The sequence below is a fragment of the Gavialis gangeticus genome, unplaced genomic scaffold (genome assembly GCF_001723915.1).
Source record: "Gavialis gangeticus isolate Ggan-Ray unplaced genomic scaffold, GavGan_comp1, whole genome shotgun sequence".
In the NCBI taxonomy this organism is placed as follows: domain Eukaryota; kingdom Metazoa; phylum Chordata; order Crocodylia; family Gavialidae; genus Gavialis; species Gavialis gangeticus.
This window is the reverse complement of record NW_017729026.1, coordinates 37,384,747-37,407,393: the sequence shown is the minus strand read 5'-3', so window position 1 is coordinate 37,407,393 and position 22,647 is coordinate 37,384,747. Positions and strand designations below refer to the sequence as shown.

The 22,647-nt window shown below is 40.8% G+C and overlaps 1 protein-coding gene across 1 annotated transcript in view; it reads left to right on the top strand.

Moving 5' to 3' along the window:
- Positions 1-22,647, top strand: part of GRIK2 (glutamate ionotropic receptor kainate type subunit 2) — an 805,806-nt gene that overhangs the window by 763,390 nt on the left and 19,769 nt on the right. Inside the window, exon 15 of the mRNA XM_019520163.1 lies at positions 16,749-16,999. Coding sequence (XP_019375708.1) covers positions 16,749-16,999 — 251 coding nt within the window. The remainder of the gene's footprint in view (positions 1-16,748; positions 17,000-22,647) is intronic.

Sequence of the window (22,647 nt, the reverse complement as noted above, 5' to 3'; positions counted from 1 at the left end):
TCTTCCACCCCTTTTCAAAATCCTAGGTCCACTCCTGAAAGACACAAAGATTTTTTGTAATATCTTTTATTGAACCAACTCTATGGTTGGAAGAGATGTGTTGGACAAACTTTCAGGCACAAAGTGCCCTTCTTTAGATTCAGGTAAAGGTGGCAAGATAGCAAGGTTCCTGAGCCTTGCCACTGCCGCACGGTATCTGGCCTCATGTCACTATGCTCCAGGTCAGATGCATGGCAAGGGGAAACCACAATAAGGAGCCAGTGTGTGGAGGCTTTCTCTGGGCCAGACATCCAGCCTCTTCAGCTTTTAAATTGCTGCCTCCATTGCTAAATTGAATATCAGCTGGAGGCAAAAGGAACTTGATATGGCTGAGAGCCAGGAGTGCAAAAGCAGTTTTTAAGCACACTGTCTTTTCAGTCACTACCCCCACCACTCAGCTGAGGAAGGGGAAGCAGGCAGGGAGTAATGTCCTTACCTCACCCTGTACTGGAACTCCAGAATGAAAAGCAGGTGGGGAGCATCTGAGAGCTGCTCCTCCCCTCCCAGTCTATGGGATGCATATAGCAGTTGCCCCTCATACCATCTCCTAGACTGGTCACCCCACTCTCAGGAGGGCATGAAAGCCTTTCCCCTGGCTCCACTCCTGGTAAAGCTGAGCTGATAGAAAGCATGCAGATATTCATTATTCCAGGAGAAACTCTCCTGGGATTAATTTAATTTGCATTGTGCCTGAGTCACTTTTTCCCCAGAGCTCTCATTTTTTTTTCCAGGAGAAAATGCTTGAACATCTGAACACTTTGGGTTTCTACCAGGAGAGCAAGGATTATTCAGTATAAACTGAACATCTGTACCTGGACTCTGAGAAAACCTAGGCTTCCACTAGGAATTCAGTGAATAAGAATTAGAACAAAGCCATCATTAAAACTGCAAATGCTGACTTAGTATTACCTAGGATCCCAAGTGTATCAGACCACCATATACAATGTAACCACCAACCTTTTTTATCTACATGCAGTGAGTAGATTTCATACATTTCATAGATTTTTAGGGTTGGAAGGGACCTCAGTAGATCATTGAGTCTGACCCCTAGCCCTGGGCAGGAAAGAGTGCTGGCGTCAGATGACCCCAACTATGTGCTTATATAGTCTCCCCTTAAAGACTTCCAAGGTAGGGGAGAGCACCATCTCCAATGGAAGACCATTCCAGATTTTGGCAACCCTCACCATAAATAAATTTTTCGTAATGTCTAATTTAAATCTGCTCTCCATCACTTTATGGCCATTGTTCCTAGTAACCTCAAGGGGCACCCTAGTAAACAGAGTATCCCCTATTAGTAGTACAGTCCTGGCAGAGTTCCTTCAACTAGACTCACCAACTTACTATGTTTTTGTTCCTACCAAACTGAACCCCATGCTATTTGCTTATTTTTGTTCCTTGGATTTAATTTTGGCTGGGTAAACAACCTGGGGATAGTTTCTGGCACCAGTAGGATCAGAATCCAAGGCCTTCTCCCTTCTACTGCCATCTCACTGATCCCTATTCTGTCTGTCTCCTCCTCTCCTCAGGAGCAGGACTGAAAAAACCATTTTAAGGGGAATGTTGTGGAGTAATTTGGGCATTGCTTAGCTTACCGTCTGGTGGTTCAAGAACTATGCTGGGTAGTGGGAACTAAAAAATTGAACTCCCTTTGGGAGTGAGGATGGGAACCTATTTCTCTCATTGCCTAGGTAAGGGTCCCAACCATTCATCTATTGGGCTAAAAGATAGTAAAATCTCTATTTCCTTCTCTTTTTTTATAAGGTGCCACATATAAAGGCACCTAGGTGGTTTTTCAGCAAGTACAGGTGAATGAAGTTTAGCCCTGAGACATCTTTTTCTTTCTTCCACAGCTTTTTTTCTTTATCTTTCCTTACTTACCTTTTCCATCCCTCACTTCCTTTTCCCTTCTGTGATTCTTTGCTGATTTCAGTTGTCACTGTGAAAACACTAGGTCAAAGAACTGAGTTTTACACTTAATTCTGAATACAATGAGATATGTGGTCTGTCTTATCTCTTCTGCTTATGCATTCCAAAGATTTAGGTGTGTTGCCAAGAACACTAACTCTCCCTCTCCTGAGATTCACAGTTGAGTTTCACAGTTTTGTGAATCCTGCAGAATGTAGCTGTATATTGGAGGGGATCAAGATTTTTTCCAATGAAACATTTTTCATCAGAAAATGCCACTGTGTTGAAAGCAAATATTGGAATAGAAGGGGAAGTAAGAGGTGGGAAGTCATTTCAATGATTTTTTAGAAAGATTTTTCTTTGATCTAGGATCAAATCTCTGGGATCAAATTTTCTGAATCAAGCAAAACAGTATATAAAAATATTCACAATTCATTAGCACACAGCAGTTTTTTAGCTTCCTGGGCTTAACTGATATGCAGTATTGTTGTTACAACCCTTTGCCATCAGAGGAGGCTACATTTTGCTACCAATACCTGATATTATTTGCAAAGCAATTTGGAAATCAGAGGCTACTAACAGACATGTCCCCCCACCAAACAAAACAAAACAAAACAAAACAAAACAAAACAAAACAAAACAAAACAAAACAAAACAAAACAAAACCAGCGCATTACTAGAAGAAGCAGCTCATTCATTCGACCCAGCTCCTCAGTGCCTGTATAGATCAAGTGCTTCAGCAGGGCTTTTTGGTGCTTTTATCTAATAGCTGATTCAATCAGCTATTAAACAAAAGCACCAAAAAGCCCCACTGAAGAATTCGATCTGTACAGAAGTTGGGTGAGCTGCGTCAAATGAACACATGCTGCACTTGTTGCAGGGGCACATCAAACTTAAAGGTAAAGCACTCAGTTTTTTCACATCTGTAAGCAGCCAAAGATACTATAACAATATGAATACATTTAGCTGACATAGCAGTAGCATCCCTGATGTTTCTCAGGATGGAATTCAATATTGATAACTGTGTATTATATTGCACAGTTCAACAGCAGCATAGAGGTGATATGTAAGGTTTATGACCTTTATAATGACCTTTCTTTCATGTTACAAAACATGCAATACCTATGAATGAAAGGCTGTGGTCATTAATTTTACTTATATGAAGTAAGTATTTTGTCCTAAGGTTGTCCTTTAGAGCGGTTAAAGCTGCAGCCTGTAGTGAAGACTGGAAAAATGAAACTACATTGACAAAAGACAAAAACAGAAATCTCAGATAGTTTTTCTCTTTGCTTCAGTTTTATGCACATCCATAAATATTTACATGGGACTCCTATAAGGAAGTAAGAATGGGTAGGATAGATGAGAGTAGATACTGGCAAAGGTGGAAGTTGTCAGAAGATACAAGGAGCCCAAATGAAATTCTTATATTTATCCTAAACAATGCACAAGTTAAAAGGTTACCCAAATCTGTACTTCTGTCTTACATCAATAGTGGCTTGAAACCATAAAAGAGACTTCTTAACAATGCACCTCTTTGGTTCACCTGGCTTTTGTTTTGAATCTTTTTTCTACTTTAATAAGCTCTGGGATATTTTAATGCATTATAAACATCTATTGAGGATTCTGTGCTATAATAATCATGATTTTATGAATAGTTAATGATCATAGTATGTCTAATACAGAAAAATGGTATTAGGCAAAAAAAAGTTTTATTGTTATTTTATGTGTGCAGAGCTACCCATCACACAGGGTCAGAAAACATCAAGCTTCATCAGGAATCTAATCTCAAGCAACACTATAGGCTAAATATTTTGTGGGTTTTTTATTTTGACAGATAATACATAAGTTACATGCCATAATACAGAGTTGCATGTAATACATAAAGAGTACATACAAGCAGTACCTTTTTATCCCATAACCAACATGTGATATGTTCACAGGGTTTAGCTTGTGAGTGCTTGTTCACACCCAACGTTACAGAGCAGAGATCTAATTTTTGAGCTAAAAATTCACATTAACTTTTTGCTTCCCTTGACTTTGCTTCATTTACTCTTATTTACTCTGGTGTCCATGGCATGGTAAAAATGCTCTGAAAACTGTAAATATTTTGATCCCTGCCCAGAGGAGCTCTTATTAATCTAGAAACAGGTGAGGAAGCAAACCAACAGAATGTAGGGAAGAAATAAGTTAATATATTGTGCATATATATTAAATAGTTATGAATAATAATAATATTATTCTGTATAGATTTCATAAATTTCATAGACATTAGGGGCTGGAAGGGACCTCACAAGATCATCAAGTCCAGTCCCGCTACCCAAGGCAGCAAGTCAAATGATGGGGGTCAAATGATTCCAGCAAGATAACCATCCAAATGTTTTTTGAACTTGCACCACCTCTTGGGGGAGTCTGTTCCAGACCCTGAACACTTGGACTGTAAAGAAAATTTTCCTTATGTCCAGTCTAAATTGACCTTCCAGCAGTTTGTGGCTGTTATCACTTGGGGAGCCCTGGTGAACAACTGTTCTCCCAGATCCTGGTGAACATCCCTTATATGCTTTTAGGCTGCCACCAACTCCCTCCTGAGCCTTCTCTTCTCCAGGATGAAGAGTCCCATGTCCCTCAGCCTCTCCTCATAAGGCTGGCTCTCTTAGCCTTTGATCATGTGGATGGCTCTCCTTTGGACTCTCTTAAGCTTATCCACATCCCTCCTGAAGTGGGGGCCCAAAACAGGATGCAGTACTCCAACTGCGGCCTCACTAAGGCCAAGTAAAGTGTGCCTTATAAGACCTTATAGTCTTATAAGGTAAATATAAGACTTTAATATTGGATTGCTGAAGATATAACCAGTCTTGCACACTTGTTTAAAGGGTAAAAATGGATAAAGTGACTGCCAATTCCTTAAATCAGCACCTGATATTAACACACAGTCCTTGTAAACTGTCCTGGGAGTTATACATTGTCACATCCCTCCAAACGACATACAGGGCAGTGACCTTGAACACTGATAGTAATTTAATAGCACTTATATTACTACAGATGAGCACTGCACAAGTATTAAATTAGTCTCACAACACTGCTAGGAAGTGGTAAAGTATTAATAATCCTCATTCAGCAAATGGAAAAATAAGGAACAAAGACACTAAAAGCCATATCCTAATTGACACTTAAAAATGATGTAGGCATATTTTAAGCACTTTCGTTACAAAGAGTGATAGAAATCAACCCTGCTTAGCCACCTAGAATGTTTACCCCTGTCTTACATCAGCAATGGCTTGTGACCATAAAGAGGCGTCGTCATTTTGATCTGAAAAGATTCATAGGGCTACTATGCATACCTAGGAGGAATCACCAAAGTGACTCCCTCCTGCGTAAGCCCACTGTGAACCAAAGCAGCCTGGGACATACATAAATATTTCCTTTCCAGTTCCTTAGGCAAGGCAAGACATTTGGGAACCCAGGAAACTACTGCAAAGAGCACATGTGTGGCTTGCTAGAAGATGACAATGATAGCTGTGGTACTGCTTATCTTTGGCTCAATAATCTGTATTTTCCAAGGAAGCTGGACATAGAGTCCACATAGAGTACATTTAGCCTTAGAGTACTCAAAACTACATCCTCCCTTTATTGAGAGTGTCCTAATCACCAAGATATGAGAGACTGAGTGATAGAGAGTGAATTTCCTTAGTGCATGGTTTGATTGAGTCCTGCCATTTTTTCTTATAGTGTCAAATTCATTTACCTTGAACCAAATGAAATCCTACTGCTTTTTAATAGCATCTTCTAATCTCTATCACGTAAATGAACATAACAGAGAATGGGGGATAAGAACCTAGCAGGTTGTACTGAATATTATCTGCTAGACAGACAGGATCTCCAAGACCAGCTAGCTCAGCAGTGCTTTTGCACATAAGTCTACATAAGCTGGTTTTAATATAAAGATTGTGTGTGCCTAAGTCTAAATTAAGTACAACTTATATGCATAAATATTTACATATTGAACACCTCTACACAAGATGTTTACTGCAGAGTTAACTAATTAGCTTTGCAGTAAAACTTCACCATGTGTGGTGCTATTAGGACAGAGTAAACTAATTGAGCGCATCCAGACGAGCATGCCTGTGCCTCTTGCAGCATCTCAGACCCTTTTGAGATGCTGCAAGAGGCACCTGTGGGAACAAAAAAGGTTCCCCATGCTGCAAATTTGCAGCATGTGTGCAAAATTAGACCCCAAGGGTAAAAAAAAAAAATGTGCTGCAAAACAGCAGGGCAAGGCATGGTTCCAGACTGTGCCCTGAGGCATCCAGAGGCTTGAGTCCTCCATAGAGACATTCTGATAGCCAGCTAGAGTGTCTCTATGGCTGGCTCTTGCCCTGGTGCTGTAGCACACTGCCTGCCTGTGCAGGGCAAGCAGTAGTGCAGGCTGCAGCGACTAGGACCTGTGCCCTGTGCCAGGTAAGTAGATGGGGAGGGGGTTGGAAAAGGGGGGAAGGGACCATGGGAGGACTCCCACCTGGCCCCAGCCCATGCTGTGTTCCTCAATCACCCTCGCCCAGCCCCATCCCTTGCTTGTTCCCACATCCCCCCCAATCACTGCTTCACCTGCTCCTAGCTCCTTGCTGGCTGCCCTGCCTGGCCCCAGCCTTCTGGCACTCAATAAATAAATAAATAAATAAAGCCCCATACTCACTGGCTATAGCAGCAGCCATTGGGGCCTCTGGGAACTAATGGCAGAGACCCCCACATGGCGTGGGGCAGTGGTGGGCAGCAGGGACCAGCCCCAGCCACCTGGCACACACACTGCTGCTGCCCCATGAAGCTGATACAGCACGGCAGATGCAGCACTGTCTGGGAGCTGGCGCAACTGGGGCTGAGTGGTGCTGGGCTCTGGGTGACAGCTGGAGTCGCCCCAGCTCCCAGATGGCACACGGCAACCTGCCATGCTGCACTGCACCCATGCAATGGGGCAGATGCCGTGTGGGTGCCAGGAGGCTGGGGTGAGTCCCTGCTGACCCCTGTGCCATGGGGGGGGGCCCTCTGCCATGAGTTCCTAGCGGCGTCAATGGCTGCTGCTACAGTGAGTGTGTGTGTATGGGGGGAGGGTTCGGGGGGTTGGGTTTTTTGCGTTTTTTTGAGTGCCAGGAGGCTGGGGCCTGGCAGGGTGGCAATGAGGGTGAGGAGGGGCTGGAGACAAGCCCCTGGAGGAGGATGATGAAGATGAGCCCCTAGAGATGAGCTAGAGATATTCCCTTGCTCGTCTCCATCCCCCTGCTCATTCTCCTGCTTGTCTCCATCCATGGGAGGCTGGAGATGAGCAGGAGATCGAGCCGGGGGCTGGAGAGAGAAAAGGAATGAGCAGGAGGTGGAGACAAGTAGGGGAACATCTCCAGCTCCTCCCCAGCCCCCTGCTCATTTGCTCAGGTGGAAAATCAATATGGGCAGCAGCCAATGGGAGGTCCTGTCACAGCTCTGAGACCAAGTTACTTCTCCGGTCTCACTGAAACTGACCTGGTTGTGAGCCCACTCTGCCCAGTAGGAGCAGTGAACCACTCCTGCCCTAGTCCATTCCTAGTCCTGCTCAACAAGCCTCTAGTGACAAGTCACAGCTGTGCAGGGGAGGGATAGTATGAGAAACATTTTTGCTTTATGGTGTGACTGTCCCAGTAACCTGAACAACCCTGAGCCAATAGGGTTAGTGTTTTTCCCAGGCCCAGCAAGGTATAAAAGGAGACTCCCTGGGTGACCAGGAAGGCAGCAAACAGGCAAGGGAGAAGAGGAGGAGGAGTTGCACTTTATTTAAAAGAGCATATAATTGCTCAGAGCTCCAATATGAAATTGGAAATAAGGCTGTCAAAAGTCTCTGAGTTAGGGTCAGAGGAGAGAGAAACAAGGGTGGCATTGTTGTGGGAGTCTGCTATAGACCACTGGACCAGGAGAAAATGGTGGATGAGGCTTTCTTCAGACAGCTAGCAGAAGTTTCCAGATCACAAGCCCTGGTTCTCATGGGGGTCTTCAGTCACCCTGACATCTTTTGGGAGGGCTATACAGCTGTGCACTGGCAGTTCAGGAAGTTTTTGGAGAGTGCTGGGAGCAACTTCCTGGTGTAAGTGCTGGAGCAGCCAAATAGGGGCAGTGCTCTTTTTGACCTGCTGCTCACAAACAGGGAGAAATTGGAGGGGAATGTACTAGCAGATAGTAACTTGGGCAGCAGAGACCATGAGATGATTGAGTTCAGGATCCTGAGGAAAGGAAGGACGGAGATCAGCAGAGTAAGGACTGTAGACTTCAGAAAAGCAGACTTTGACTCGATTAAGGAACTCTTGGGCAGCATCCCTTGGGAAGCCAGTCTGAGGGGGAGAGGAGTCCAGGAGTGTTGGCTGTACTTTAAAGAAGCCTTACTGAGTGTGCAGATAGAAATCATCTTGATTTACAGGAAAACTAACACATATGGCAGAAGACCAGCTTGACTTAGCAGGGAACTCTTCAGTAAGCTAAATCACAAAAAGGAAGCTTATAAGAAATGGAAACTTGTACAAACAACCAGAGAGGAATATAAGAGCATTGCTCGGGCATAGGGCTGGATTAATGCATAGGCAAACCAGGCACATGCCTAGGGCCCCGCCTGAGCTGTGGGATAGCCCAGTCCTTTCCTCTGCAGTGGTGGCTCCCTTCCCTTTCTTTCCTCTCCTGTCTGCCGGCCTCGCTGTTGCAACGGCTGCTTCGTAGTGGCAGCTCCAAGCCCCACTCCACATGAGTGGCAGCACTGGGGTGGGAAGGGAAATCTCAACTGGACCAGGGCCTACAAGTTTTTTTTTTGCCTAAGGCCCACTAAAGGGTTAAACTGGCCCTGCTCAGGCACGCAAGCATGAAGTCAGGAAGGCCAAAGCACAGCTGGAGTTGCACCTAGCAAGGGATATGAAGGGTAACAAGAAGGGTTTCTACAAGTATGTCAGTAACAAGAGGAAGATCAGGGAAAGTGTGTGTCCTTTGCTGAATGGGGGAAGCAACCTAGTGACAGAGGATGCAGAAAAGGCTGAAGTACTCAATGCCTTTTTCACCTCAGTCTTCACAGGCAGGATCTGCTCCCAGATTATTGCACCTGGCAGTTTGGAGAGGAAGTCAGCAGTCAACAGTGACAAAAGAACAGATTAGGGACTAGTTAGAAAAGTTGGACGTACACAAGTCCATAGGGCTGAATGGAATAGACCCAAGGGTGCTGAAGGAGTTGGCTGATGTGACTGCAGAGCCCCTGAACATTATCTTTGAAAACTCATGACAATTGGAAGAGGTCCCGGATGATTGGAAAAGGGCAAATATAGTGCCCATATTTAAGAAAGGGAAGAAGGAGGATCTAGGGCACTACAGATCGGTCAGCCTCACCTCAGTCCTTGGAAAAATCATGGAGCAGATCCTCAAGGAATCCATTTCTAAACACTTGGAGAAGAAAAAGGTGATTGGGAACAGTTACCATGGATTCACCAAGGGCAAGTCATGCCTGACCAACTGAAATGCCTTCTGTGATGAGATGACTGGCTCTGTGGATGCAGAGAGAACTAGTGGATGTGGCATACCTTTATTTTGGCATGGCTTTTGATAGGGTCTCCCACAACATTGTCACAAGCAAGCTAAGGAAGTATGGGCTGGATGAATGGACTGTAAGGTAGACAGAAAACTGGCTAGAGAATTAGGCTGAGAGGGTAGTAACCAATTGCTCAATGTCTAGTTGGCAGCTGATATCAAGTGGAGTAGCAAGGGGTTGTCCCAAGGCTGGTTTTGTTCAATATCTTCATCACCTGGAAGATGGGATAGAGTGCACCCTCAGCAAGTTTGCAGATGACACCAAGCTGGAGGGAGTAGTAGGTACTCTAGAGGGTAGGGCTAGGATTCAGAGAGACCTCAACAATGTGGAGGTTTGGACCAAAAGAAATCTCCTGAGGTTCAAGAAGGACAAATGCAAAGTCCTGCACTTAGGAGGGAACAATCCCATGCATTTGTACAGGTTGGGGGCTGACTGGCTGTAAAGCAGCTCTGTAGAAAAGGATGTGGGGGTACAGTGGACAATAAGCCAAATATGAGCCAACAGTGTGCCTTCATTGCCAAAAAGTCTAATGGCATACTGGGCTGCATTGGTAGGCAAGTTGCCAGCAGATTAAGGGAAGTGATTATTCCCCTCTATTCATCACTGGTGAGGCTACATCTGGAGTACTGTGTCTAGTTTTGCTCCCCCCACACTACAGAAGGGATGTGGAGAGAGTCCAGTGGAGAGCAGTGAAAGTGGTGAGGTGGCTGGGGCACATGTCTTCTGAGGAGAGGCTGAGGGAACTGGTCTTTTTAGTCTAGATTGAGACGGGATTTAATAGCATCTTTCAACTGCCTGAATCGTGGTTCAGATAGGATGGAGCTAGGCTGTTCTCAGTAGTGGCAGATGACAGAACAAAGGGCAACAGTCTCAAGTTGCAGCAAGAGAAGTTTAAGTTAGATATTAGGAAGGATTTCCTCACTAGCAAGGTAGTAAAACACTGGAACAGGTTAAACAGAGAGGTTGTGGACTCCCCATCCTTGGAGGTTTTTAAGACCCAGCTAGACAAAGCTTTGGCTGGCATGATTTAGTTGGGGACGGTCCTGCTTTGAGCAGGGGTTGGACTATATGTCCTCCTGAGGACCCTTCCAACCCTAGTTTTCTATGATTCTATGATTAACTTTTACGTGGCTTTCAGAATAAGGTGTAACAATGCCCACTGTTATTTACTTATCTGGAGAGGGCAAGCAAGGGTTTCAGTTCTGCAGGAAGAATGGGAACTTTAATGAATGTAACCGTTTGTGCTCTGTGTAGGATCATTAGAAGGGTAGATTTGCACCATATAGACTAAATCAGAGATGCATAGCGTAAGGTTTTATAAACAGCAGCTTACAATCAGTGGCTTTCATAATTAGATACTGCTTATACTGTAAGTTACTCCTTACAAAAGCTTACCTTTTGCATCTTTGATTTAGTTAGCCTATACAGTGCAAATCTACCCTGCCTTCTGCCTGACTTCAGACTAACATGGCTAACTACCTATCTCTCCTCTAGGGTGCATAGCCATCTCCAGACCTCATTACAACTGGCATGTGGCACTTCTACATGCTGCAAACCCTTTTGGTTCCCACAATCAGTCTACATAAGCAAAAACTAGGACTGAAAAGCAGCTGTGTCTGAGTACTTGTGCATCTTTTTTTCCCCTCACATTTATTTTAATCATAGAAGTTAAATCAGTGAAATCATCTTGGACAAATTGGTTTGGAGAGCTAACTCTTTTTCAAAGATCAGATTATTAGAGCTGTTCAAGTTATTTGTTGCAAATAAAATAGTCAACATATTTAGAACTTTATGAACCATTTGTGCCTGGAATGTCAGCTTTATTGATAATTCTTTGAACAATGTGCACAATATTTCAGCTTTTGTGTAATCTGCAAACAGTTCAGTTTGGTAAAATTAGTATCCAAAGGTTGATCATCCAAATCACATGTTGACTGCTCTGTATTTGGATGACTAAAAATGTTTTAAGTAGGAGAATGAGTAATATCAGGAAAAAATATTGGGTGCACATAAATGTTAATATATTAATACTAGTCCTTTTTTGCTCTCCTAATCTATGTGCAGATATTTGCAAATTTGCAACATAAAGGGGCACAGATGCTGTTGAAATGAATAACAGTTTAGTGTTTTGAAAGTGTTGCTTAGTCAGTGCTTGTAGTTTCTGCTATTAGTAGACTATTCTGTTATTACTACAGAATACTACAGACTATTCTGTTAAGACTATACTACAATAATGCTATACTCTATTGAGTATTATAATATAGTACTATACATACTATACATTCATTTGGATTTTTTTTTCAGACTTGAATAATAGTCCTCATAATTCAGTGCTTATGGTTTATTCTGATGAAATGATTTGTTTATTCAGATTTATTTAAACAAGTAAACACATAATTTCTAATAGAAATAACAAAATGGAATGTCTGGTCAATGTAGATCGTAATTATAGTGCATCCTGACAGGAGAGCTCATGGGTCAGTGAATTAGAATCTCCTTCTACAAATTCTCTACTTCAAATTGATTATAATTTTACCATTACAATTTGACCCCTAAAATATGGATAAACAAGAGAGTTAGCTGTCACCATCTTGACCATCATCTCAGTTTCCTCAACTCTGTAAACATTTGGACTAAAAAAAAAAAAGATTGATCCTCCCCCCCTGCAAACAAACAAACAAACAAACAAACTGCTTGTATTTTGCTTTCTAGCCTCTGTCATATCAGAAATTCTTCAAACTGGGTCCACATGCATGGATGGAAGCAGGAGTTGGGAGACAAAAAATTACTTTTTAGAATCTCAAGTCATGCAAGTTGCTGTTTTTACATATTTATAAGCAAAGTAATGCCAAAAATATCCCCAAAAGATTGTAGCTATGGACTTAGTTTCCCCTAGGCCCTGGTCTGGAATAACCTCTTTCCTTCTTCCATCTGAGTGAAAAAATTTATTACGGATAGACTGTAAAATGTTTCTGCATAATCACAGAGCACTAGATTGTGACTTAGGGTACATGCACATGTATCTTACAGCCCTAAGTCAACTACACAGGTGTTACATTTGATGCACAGGAATAAGCACAGTTACATGCATGTTTACACCTTCCCTAAAGCAGGTAGTTGGTGAATAAGGTCTTCCTTGACTTTCCTGTTCTCTACTCTCTGGGGATTAGCAAATTGCCAAGCCCTAGGGCAACAGATGATATTATGCATTTCCGAACAACAGTTGTTCACTCAGCATTGTTCTGTCCTTTCCTATGGACTCTGTTCTTATGATAAAATCTAGCTCTTTTGTAATATGCCAAGTGCTATATGCAGAGATAGTGTTTTTCATGAGCATGAAAATTACGCATCCGTGCACTTGTATCTACCACCTCATAGTAGCATAGACAGCTAGTGAGCCAGACAGCACCCTTCACACAGCAGGTTAGTGAGACAAAAGAACACAAAGAATAAAAATACATCTTATTATTTAACTAAATAGGATACACTAACAATTTCAGGCAGTATTTATGTAATTGTGGGAGGCATTACAAAGAGAAGGCTCATGGAGGCAGAAGTCCCATTGTTGTCTTACACGTCTTACCAACACAACATACTGGGGGGAGGAGGGGTGTGACTATTTTATTTTTCAGCTAAGAGACTTCCTCATACCCTGATACATTTGGTAGCATCTTCAGTTTACAACCCGAGTTAAGCACCCAGAAGAGACTAACAATGATAAAAAGATAGCTCTGCTGTCCCTAAATACAGCACAAAATCGCAACATAGAAAACACTTAGGGATGATGTCAGTGATTTACTCTGTGCCATTGAAAAGTAAAAGCCTTCTCCATTTCCATTATTTATTAATTAGTGTAATTTGTAAAGTGTTCACTACAAAGTCCCCGGGCACTGTGCAAAGAATGAAAAAACAGCATCTCATTAAAGAGTAAGAGGCTTGCCTACAATAAAATGTATCCCTACATGCAGACACACATAGAAAAAAAAAGTTATCATTTTGTTACAGCCTTGCAAATTTAGGTGTTACCCTGCTCTGAGGCCCAAAGGAATCAGGCACTGGTGGGGAAGCAGATTCCATTGCCAAGGACTATGCATAGTCTCTATTCCCTCTTATCTTTTAAGATTTCCATCTCCAGTTTGACCTCTTTGTACTAGGTCAAAGGGCTTTAGTAGCATAAAGGGACATCAGAGGAAGGCAGCCATCCTCAGCTCCTACTGCTGCTGCTACTGCCACTGCCACAGCTGCAGAGTGGTCTGCCTTCCCTGGCTGTTGCTGTTACAGCCAGTGTCCATGTACCTGGTTGCTGCTTCAAGAGCAATGCCATTTGGCTGCTTTTGCTGCCAAGGTATTGATGCTGTGGGGCTGGGGGGTGATTCTGGTGCCCCTCCTAAATTGGTGCCTGGGGCACATGCCTTGCTCACCAACTCCTAGTTATGCTACTGGCTGAAGTACATAGCACTGAAAAAATTCCAAGGCATAATGTCATTTGTCACTTAGACCCCCAAGGGCTTTCCTGATTATTAGGGGTGTGCAAAGTGGCCCCTAAGTGGCCCCTATTTGATTTTGATTCAGATTCAGCCTGAACCAGGGACAGTGATTCGATTCGTTGATTTGGATCACTGTCCCTGATTCACTTCAGCCAAATCTGAATCTGAAGATTCAATGCTGATTTGGAGAATCAGCGATTCAGACAGACACAGCTTTAAAAGTTTTTTCTACATATCCTGAGGTAGCATACATGGCTTATTATTGCTGTGGTGCATGGAGCATCCCACAGGAGTGCGGGGGGCCCTCCATGTGCGAACCTGGAAGTGGACTGGAACTACTTCTGGTCCACTTCCAGGTCTGCTGGGGAGCTCGCTGGGGGGTCTCTGTGTGCCTCCCCAGCTTGGCGATCGGCTGCAGGGGGACCCTGGGTGCCCCCAGCCGACCCAAGAGGCACCAGTCACTGAGCCGGGGGGTGCAGAGGGGTACCCTAGCACGCTCCCTGATGGACTCAGAAGTGGACCAGAAGTGCTTCTGGTCCACTTCCAGGTCTGCTGCCAAGCGCACTGGGGAGCCCCCCGCACTCCTGTGGGATGCTCCATGCACCCCAGCATCGTAGCATTAACAAGCCTTTGCTACCTAGTGGTACGTAGAAAAAACATTTAAAGCTGCCTCTTATGTCCAATTTCTGAATCTTTCTGAATCTCTCCAAATCAATTTGGAGGGTTCCCATTCGAATCAGAGAGATTAAAGGGTCTTCTAATTCAATTCAGATTTGGAGATTCAGTCACCAAATCAGGCCAAATCTCTGCAGAATCAAATCAGGGACCGAAGTTTTGCACAGCCCTACCAATTATTTTGGGGACATTTTCTGTCACTAGAGCATAGCATCGGGTCTGAAAATTCTGTTTTAGAGACTAATAAAAATAGTACTACATATATTTAACTTTGAAAGTGATAATGTGTGCTTAGAGAAATATAAAACAACAGCAGATGTATGTTGGCAACAGAGAAATATTGCCTTTTCTGTTTATCAAAGTGAAGTCCTCTTACCAATATCCTGCAAACCTAGATGGCAGCTGTCAAGGAGTGAAGGTGCTGTTTCTAGTCAACACTTCCTGAAGAAAGGCATTTTCTATTAAAATTTGGTAAAATAAAGATAGTCTTAGATTTCTGGTAGGCTTGACAGTCTTGGGAAGTTATGTAGCCTAACAATTGGCATTTCTGATAATTCCTGGGTTGCTCTGTTTCTGTAATGGTCCCGTAGTTTGAGATCTGTTAAACTAAGTCCTCTGTGGTATAAGAGGATGTGATTATTTATCCCTGCAACTAATGGGTATATAAGACTTCAGATGTCTGTAGTTATATGACTAACTGTGATGGATTTTCTAGGTTTCAGATGTTTTTGTCTGTAAAACTTGTCCTGCAGGAATCACACTTACAACAGCGCAAATTAAATACCCAATATTCATGGACATATCAGGAATCACATTTACAACAGCCTATGCACTTAAATACCCAATATTCATGGACATATCACTTTTTATATTCATTCATGTGACCAATTAATTGCATAACCAGCCAAGTGTATGGCCAATTCAGATATTTGCTTGAATAAATTGAACTAATACAAATACTATATTTTCTTGCATACAGCACACCCCAGAGCAAGATATATTTCTTGTTTTTGAAAGGCAGAATAAAGAAAAGAAGATATTTCTATGTAGTAAGTAACTGAGTAAAACCACCTAGGGAGCAGAACCTGCTCATCGTTCTGCTCTGTGGGTGCATCTACACGAGACGTTTATTGCTGAGCTGCCTAATTCGCTCTGCATTAAATGACTCAATGTCTACATGTGCAGCTCTATTAGGCCATAGGAAACTAATTAACTCTGCTTCAGGATAGTACTTATAAATTTGATCTCCTGGAACTTAAATTCATCCAGTTTTGAACATCTGATATGATTTGTTCTGTATTGATGGCTAAGGGGATATACAAGTACTGACCTGTGGCAGAGTTCTTCGCCATGCAGCAACATGTGTGTAGATGCTGACAGGGCCAGTTGGGGCATGAGGGGCCTTCGGTGTGGGGCTGCCTACTGGCTAGCCCATCACTGGAGCACCCTTGTGTCCCAGCCAGAACCTCCTCAGCATGTTGGACTGGGTTGGAGCATCCTTGGGCTAGCAGACTGATTCCCTGGGCTTCTTCCCAGCCAGGGCTGCTCCAGTCTGGTTCAGCATGCTACATGTTCAAACAGTGTGCCCAGGAGCAATAAACTCCAGGTCATTATACACCAGTTTATTAATTCACATGACCGTCACATGTAGATGCACCCAGTGTGCATTATATGCAGTTACTTTCACTTTCACCAGGCAGAAGCTTAAGTAGCATAAACTGCTGTTACTCTAGTTCTCTGCTTATAGTATACATCTCAATTTCCAGCAGGAGGTTTCTGGAAAAAAGGTGCATCTTACATGTGAGAAAATATGATGGGTGTCTTGGGTTGTAGTCAGTTAACTTTAACGATCAGACTTAGGTGTTGTGATATGGAAAGATTACAAACATCCTCACTTTCTGATTGAAATATCTACCTAAAATAATTTTGAATCCTCATTGCAAGACTCATCATTGTTCCCCTCATTTCATCCCCCACAGGACAACACTAAAACAGTCTTATTCTCTCTAAGATATGCTACAATGAATAAGATATGCTACAATGTGCTCTGTGATCTCTTTTAGGATCTCCTTATAGAGACAAGATCACTATAGCAATTCTTCAGCTTCAAGAAGAAGGCAAGCTTCACATGATGAAGGAGAAGTGGTGGAGAGGCAATGGTTGTCCAGAGGAGGAGAGCAAAGAAGCTAGTGCACTGGGAGTTCAAAATATTGGTGGCATCTTCATTGTTTTGGCAGCAGGATTGGTGCTTTCTGTCTTTGTGGCTGTGGGGGAGTTTTTGTACAAATCAAAAAAAAATGCCCAGTTGGAAAAGGTAAATATAATATTTTCCCACTTAATTTTTTTATTGTTGGCTTTTCAAAGCATTTTTTAAACTTTTTAAACTTATCAAACCAAATGGAGGGCTGTTCTGTTATTTTATTTTTTTGAGCCTAGTATAGTACTTATGTAACAATGCTTCACAGCAGAGCACCTAAGGTTTCATTTTACAACTTTTAATTTGTTTCTAATATGTTTAATTGTAGCCAGCTTTCAGGACAAGTGACTATTTCTCCTCTTATTCAAGCCTGAAAAAAGACAGCTTTTTACTCCTGGAAGTTCACTGCAGTTAATTTAACGGATGAAGAAGAATTCTGAAACTGTAATGGGGAAAAATAATCTTCTACAGATAATTCTGATTTTTAAAGGCAAAACTATCCATCAGTTCAAAGTCAGAAGTCCAGAAAGTCCTCTATGTTCTTTCCTGGAAAAATTTACACCTTCAGAGTTGGCCTAGTAGCATCTGGAAATTATTAGGTTAATATGTTTTATGTTGTTCCACTACTGATTATAATTTGATCTCCTGTAATTTAAATTTATCCAGTTTTGAACATCTGATATTATTTGTTCTGTATCAACTGCTAACGCAATCATGATAATCTAATTATTGATAGATCTTATATTTTCTTGCAGATTTCTTAGGAGGCATAATCATCATCAAAGCTTAACAAATATTTATGTAAATATGCATAATACATAAAGTTGAACTAAAGGATAGTTCTTATTGATCTTTGAATTTACATCGTAAAATTCAGGACAAAATTATTATTTTATGGGGTGGGTTGCACTTATGAGGAGTTTGTGTCCTTTATTAATCCCCATTTTAATACCTTATTTTATTAAAAGCAGTGGTAAATCCAGAATGCATATTTATATTGATATTTTTCAAGTGCTACTGGTGATTTTTTAACTTGAAATATTACTCAGAAATATCTAAATGCCTGTTTTTAACTCTTTTGTGACTTCTGAATTTATACTGATATATACACACCCTTTTGAGTGCAAATACTTTATTTTTTTTAAATGTTGCTAAAGCAAGTTTTGATATTAACCAGTAAGGCAAAATGAGGTCACAAGTTCCTAAACAGATTTGAACATGGGTAGGTTTTATTAAATTGTACTAAAAAAATTATTAAGAGGATAAATGACTATTTGATTCTTTTATTATTAGTAGTAATAATAATAGACAATTCAGTTCTGTTAACCCATATTTAGACCTCTGAGATGAATTTGCATGGAAAATACTATTTATTTTAAATAATTTGTGTATATCACAGTGATATTATCCATGCTTTATGGAATTTACTTAATGTGAACATCCGTATATTTTGGTTCAGCCAGTCTGAAAACTTTCAAAATCTTCATGTACAGACATGAGACCAATTTGATGAGAATTTGTGTAACTTTAGCTGTTTACTACTTTGCAGGAATTGCATATTGCATCCAGTTTGATATGATTAGGTACAAAGCTAATTCATGTGCATCACAGTGGCTTTTCTGCCCTTGAAATAATATCCATATTATGAATGTTAGTATATTTGGCTTTAGTGGGCCTATATCAGTGATTCTCAAGCAGGGTGCCTTGAGATACTGTCAAAGGTATACAGGGTGTCATACAATATTAGCACTGTTAGCTGCACAAACACACATCACAAGATAAACTTACTCATTTAAAATATGGATCCATAGTTTTACAAGCATTCTGACTTGGTGTGGTCTTTCTGAGTTCTTTACAACATAAAAATTGCCATGTTATTTTCCTGTAGTCAAAAATGAGTGAAAACTAAGAGTTTGCATCTTCCAAAGGGTGCCACCGGTCTAATAAGAGGTGCCTTGGGTCTAAAAAGGCTGAGAACCACTGGCCTTGATATTTTAAAATCTTAATTTGCAGAAGTTGTGACCATTTTCATAAGAAATCTGTAACATTATGTGTTTAGTGCTTTACAGGGATAGAATGCATATTTCATTTTACTTGATGTTCTTAGGTATGACCCAATGCTTGACTTGTCCTTGGATACTACACCAAAAGAGCAAATAACTAAAAAAAAAGCCTCACCCCTTTTGTGGATTTGATCCTTCAACTCTTCTCTGTTTTTTTTTTGTTTTGTTTTGTTTGGTTGGTTAGTCTGGCTTTTTTGTTTTTGAACAGTTACTTTAGTCCATAATAGTTCCACTTGGGGATTGAAGGAAAACAGAATAAATCTCTATGTTGGTGGTTAAATAAGCAAAATGAATTAAACAGGATTTAGCCTGTGACTAAACAACATCCCAGGATGACAAGAGTGACCATTTGGTGCTAAAACATATGCTTACAACTACAGCCATATCACCTGCTAATTAAGTAGGACACTGCATATTTTGTACTTATTTAGATGCAGTTTTCTGCAGCATAGTTGCTTGTCTTCTGAAATAGCCATGTGTCCATGAAATGGCTGTGTGTCCTCATGGACTCCTGTGGAAGTGGAAAGGTCTGCTTGCCTGGAGACAGTTTCAGGATAGAGACCTGTAGAAATGAAACTGAAGTCAAAAAATTTCCAAGCAAGATTGTAATGATATTGTTGGTACCATACTTTGAAAATATATGGCAGAGTGGCTCTGATCTTACTTCCACCTAATTTTCTTGAAATGTATATAAGGCTATTAGCTGAAAACTTTTTGGATAACTGTCAAAGGTCAATCAAGAAAATATATTTCTTTCATTTCATAACAGCATTCTCCATTTATAGAGTCATTTCTGTTTTAATGACTTTGGAAAGCAAAGAAAAACTCTACTATGATCAGAGCAAAACTGTCAATCCTTGTTGATTTGTTTGAGAAACATCAAAAAATATCCTAATTTATGAAGAATTCACTAGTGCATCCACAGCTGAAGAAATCAAAACCATTAGCATATATGCTTGATTCTATTATCATACATACCACAGTGAATGTCTACATGCTCAACTCATTCATGGTTAGGAGGAACTGAATATCAGCTGATTTGTGCCTTCAAGGTGTGGGTGCATATCCGTGCAGCTGGACACCTCCCAAACACCAGAGGACTGACTGGTCTGGGGAAGGTGTAGAGAGAATGAGAGGGGGGGGTGTTTGCTGGCTGAAACACTTGTACGCTCCCTCTTTCAGGAACATTTCTACTTCTGCAGATTTCTCAAGAATTTACAGCAGTACAAATAAAAGCCTACCCATGTCCTTGAACAGCAACTCCTTCTTTATCTTTTAAAGATGCTATAACTATACATTTATCCATACCCCTTATAGACTAAAGACTGCCTCCAGCTCTCGCAAATCATTCAGTAACTTTTTTCAATGGAAGATTTTAGAATGAAATTGTGGCAATGTCCTGCCATTCTTTGTAGCAGAAGTTTGAAATTTTAGTACAAGCATGTGGCTGAGATGAATGGACACTGAGGTTTCCAGGCTCTTTGAGCTGCATTCCTATAGGAAACTACAAGATGGTGTCTTGTAATTTTTAGAAGGGAATTGAATGTCCAGATTTTAATAGAAATAACACATCAGAATGCTCACCCATTTACTTTTATTACAGGCTGTAAAAGCCAACAGTTTGTATTTTTTTCCCTATAGTTTATAACACAAACACATAATTATGTCATCTACTTGGAGACATGTTATTAAGCAGACCTTTTTATCTAAGACAATCTTGACAATAAATGCTCATCCATTTGCATTTTATAATTGCTTCTGTTGGTAAATGACCTGCTCCTTGATTGTAACCGTATGTTGGCACTTAGAGGGCAGTGAATAAGCTATTTAGGAAGCTAAACCCACTTAAAACAATTACCAATATACCTTTTACTGAATCATTTCATGCACCCTGATTTACCCCATCACATATCTTTATTTTTATTAAACTCAAGATGTTTTTTCCTAAGTAACATTATGTGACACTAAGTAACCCTAGAAAACAAATGTTGACTTTGAACATGTTGGGTTTTTTTCCTTATCATAGTTATTTAAATAATAATACCTAATAATTCTTTCCATTTGATATAATCCCTGAAGACTTTAATGACTATTAGGGATGACAGGATGGGTACTACTGGAAGAGCTGTATAGGTAATGTTTTGGGGGTGGTGGGAAGCAATTTGCTTAATATAAAAAGCATCTATTTTTTACTGAAGTCTTTAGATTGCAACATATTATACAACCCTGTTTTATGGTGTGAGGACATGCAGAACGGGAGTCTTTTATACTCATCTACACCCTGTGCACTTCACTGATGAGAACTATAATGGTCATGGGCTAGCAAAAAGGGCACAGAGCCTTTTTTGTAAATCCAATGGCTCCAGCCACTATGCAAGTAATATAGGAATCAAAACTGCTTTTCCAGTTCATAGGCTGAAAGAACAGCTGTGTACCTGGACTCTAGGTCCTGGATGTGTTAGCAACACACAAAGCTTGACGACTCAGGATTTATTTAGGTGAAGTTAACATCACTGCTGACATGAGCTATAGTTGCCAAGAGCCTTCTACATGCCATTTTTACTGGGATAAATTTTATCCACTAGGATACAGAATACTCCATTTTACAGTCAAACTCAGAAAACTATTAGTAATCACTAAGCTAGTGCAAAGATTCACTTGTATTCAAACATGAAGTGTACTTGCTTTAGGTCAGTTGTTCTGTAAATGAAACAACCTCACAGAAACACATTTATTATTGTTGGAGTGCTTTGAACATGATATGTAAAACGCAAAATGTACAATTCTGTTTTTTGCCCTTTTTAAATACATTATCTTTAAATCAATTCACATTGACACTATAAGCATTTAATATTCCAAAATTTAAAACTTTTAAAGATTTTAATTCTCTCCTACCAAGCCTTTTGGTAGTATTTTTTTTTCTCAAATTACACCAAATTATTAAAGTAATTCTCACAGTTGTTTTAGGAAACATAAAAAGAAATGAAATGAGTTATATAAACATTATTACAGTTCATACAATATCCTGATATTTTAATTTTTAACAACTTTGATATTGGGAAATGTTTTAGATACTATTTTTCAAACAAGACTGCTGATTTTTTTTCCCTCAGTGGCTGCAAGTTAAAAAAAGAATAAAGTTAAAACCCAGGTTACTCAGAGTTCAGATGAATAAAAAATGTAGAGGTCGATGGTTTCAGCAGCAGAGATTTAAGATGTGTATTCCAATAAATTTTATAAAAACCTACTATCAATGGTGCAGCCTGAATTATGATGTAACATTTTGTATTAAAGTAATCCCAGAATTCTTACAGTTGGCTGGGAATAACTGTGGCAGCTGAACAATATCTCTTACAGTTCATAAAGATAATGTTTTTCTAGCACTGGCACATCTGCATTATATAGACATGTAGTGGAAAAATAAGTAGCCCTTCCTTGTCCTCCCAACCCCCTGAGCTCCATAAGAGATGTCCTGATGTGTGTGTGTGCACATGGGTGTATGGGTGTGTGTGGGGGATCATTACATAGAAACAGCTAGTACACCTGACAGTGCCTTGGCATGTGACAAGCTGGGCTAGGGCTCCTGTCAGGATCCAGCTCCATTTGTGCAGGGTTTAGCTACCCTGTGTGCTGGGGTGTGCACACCATTCCCAATCACATACCAGAAGTGCCTTGCAGCATGTTCTCTCCAGTGCTGTATGT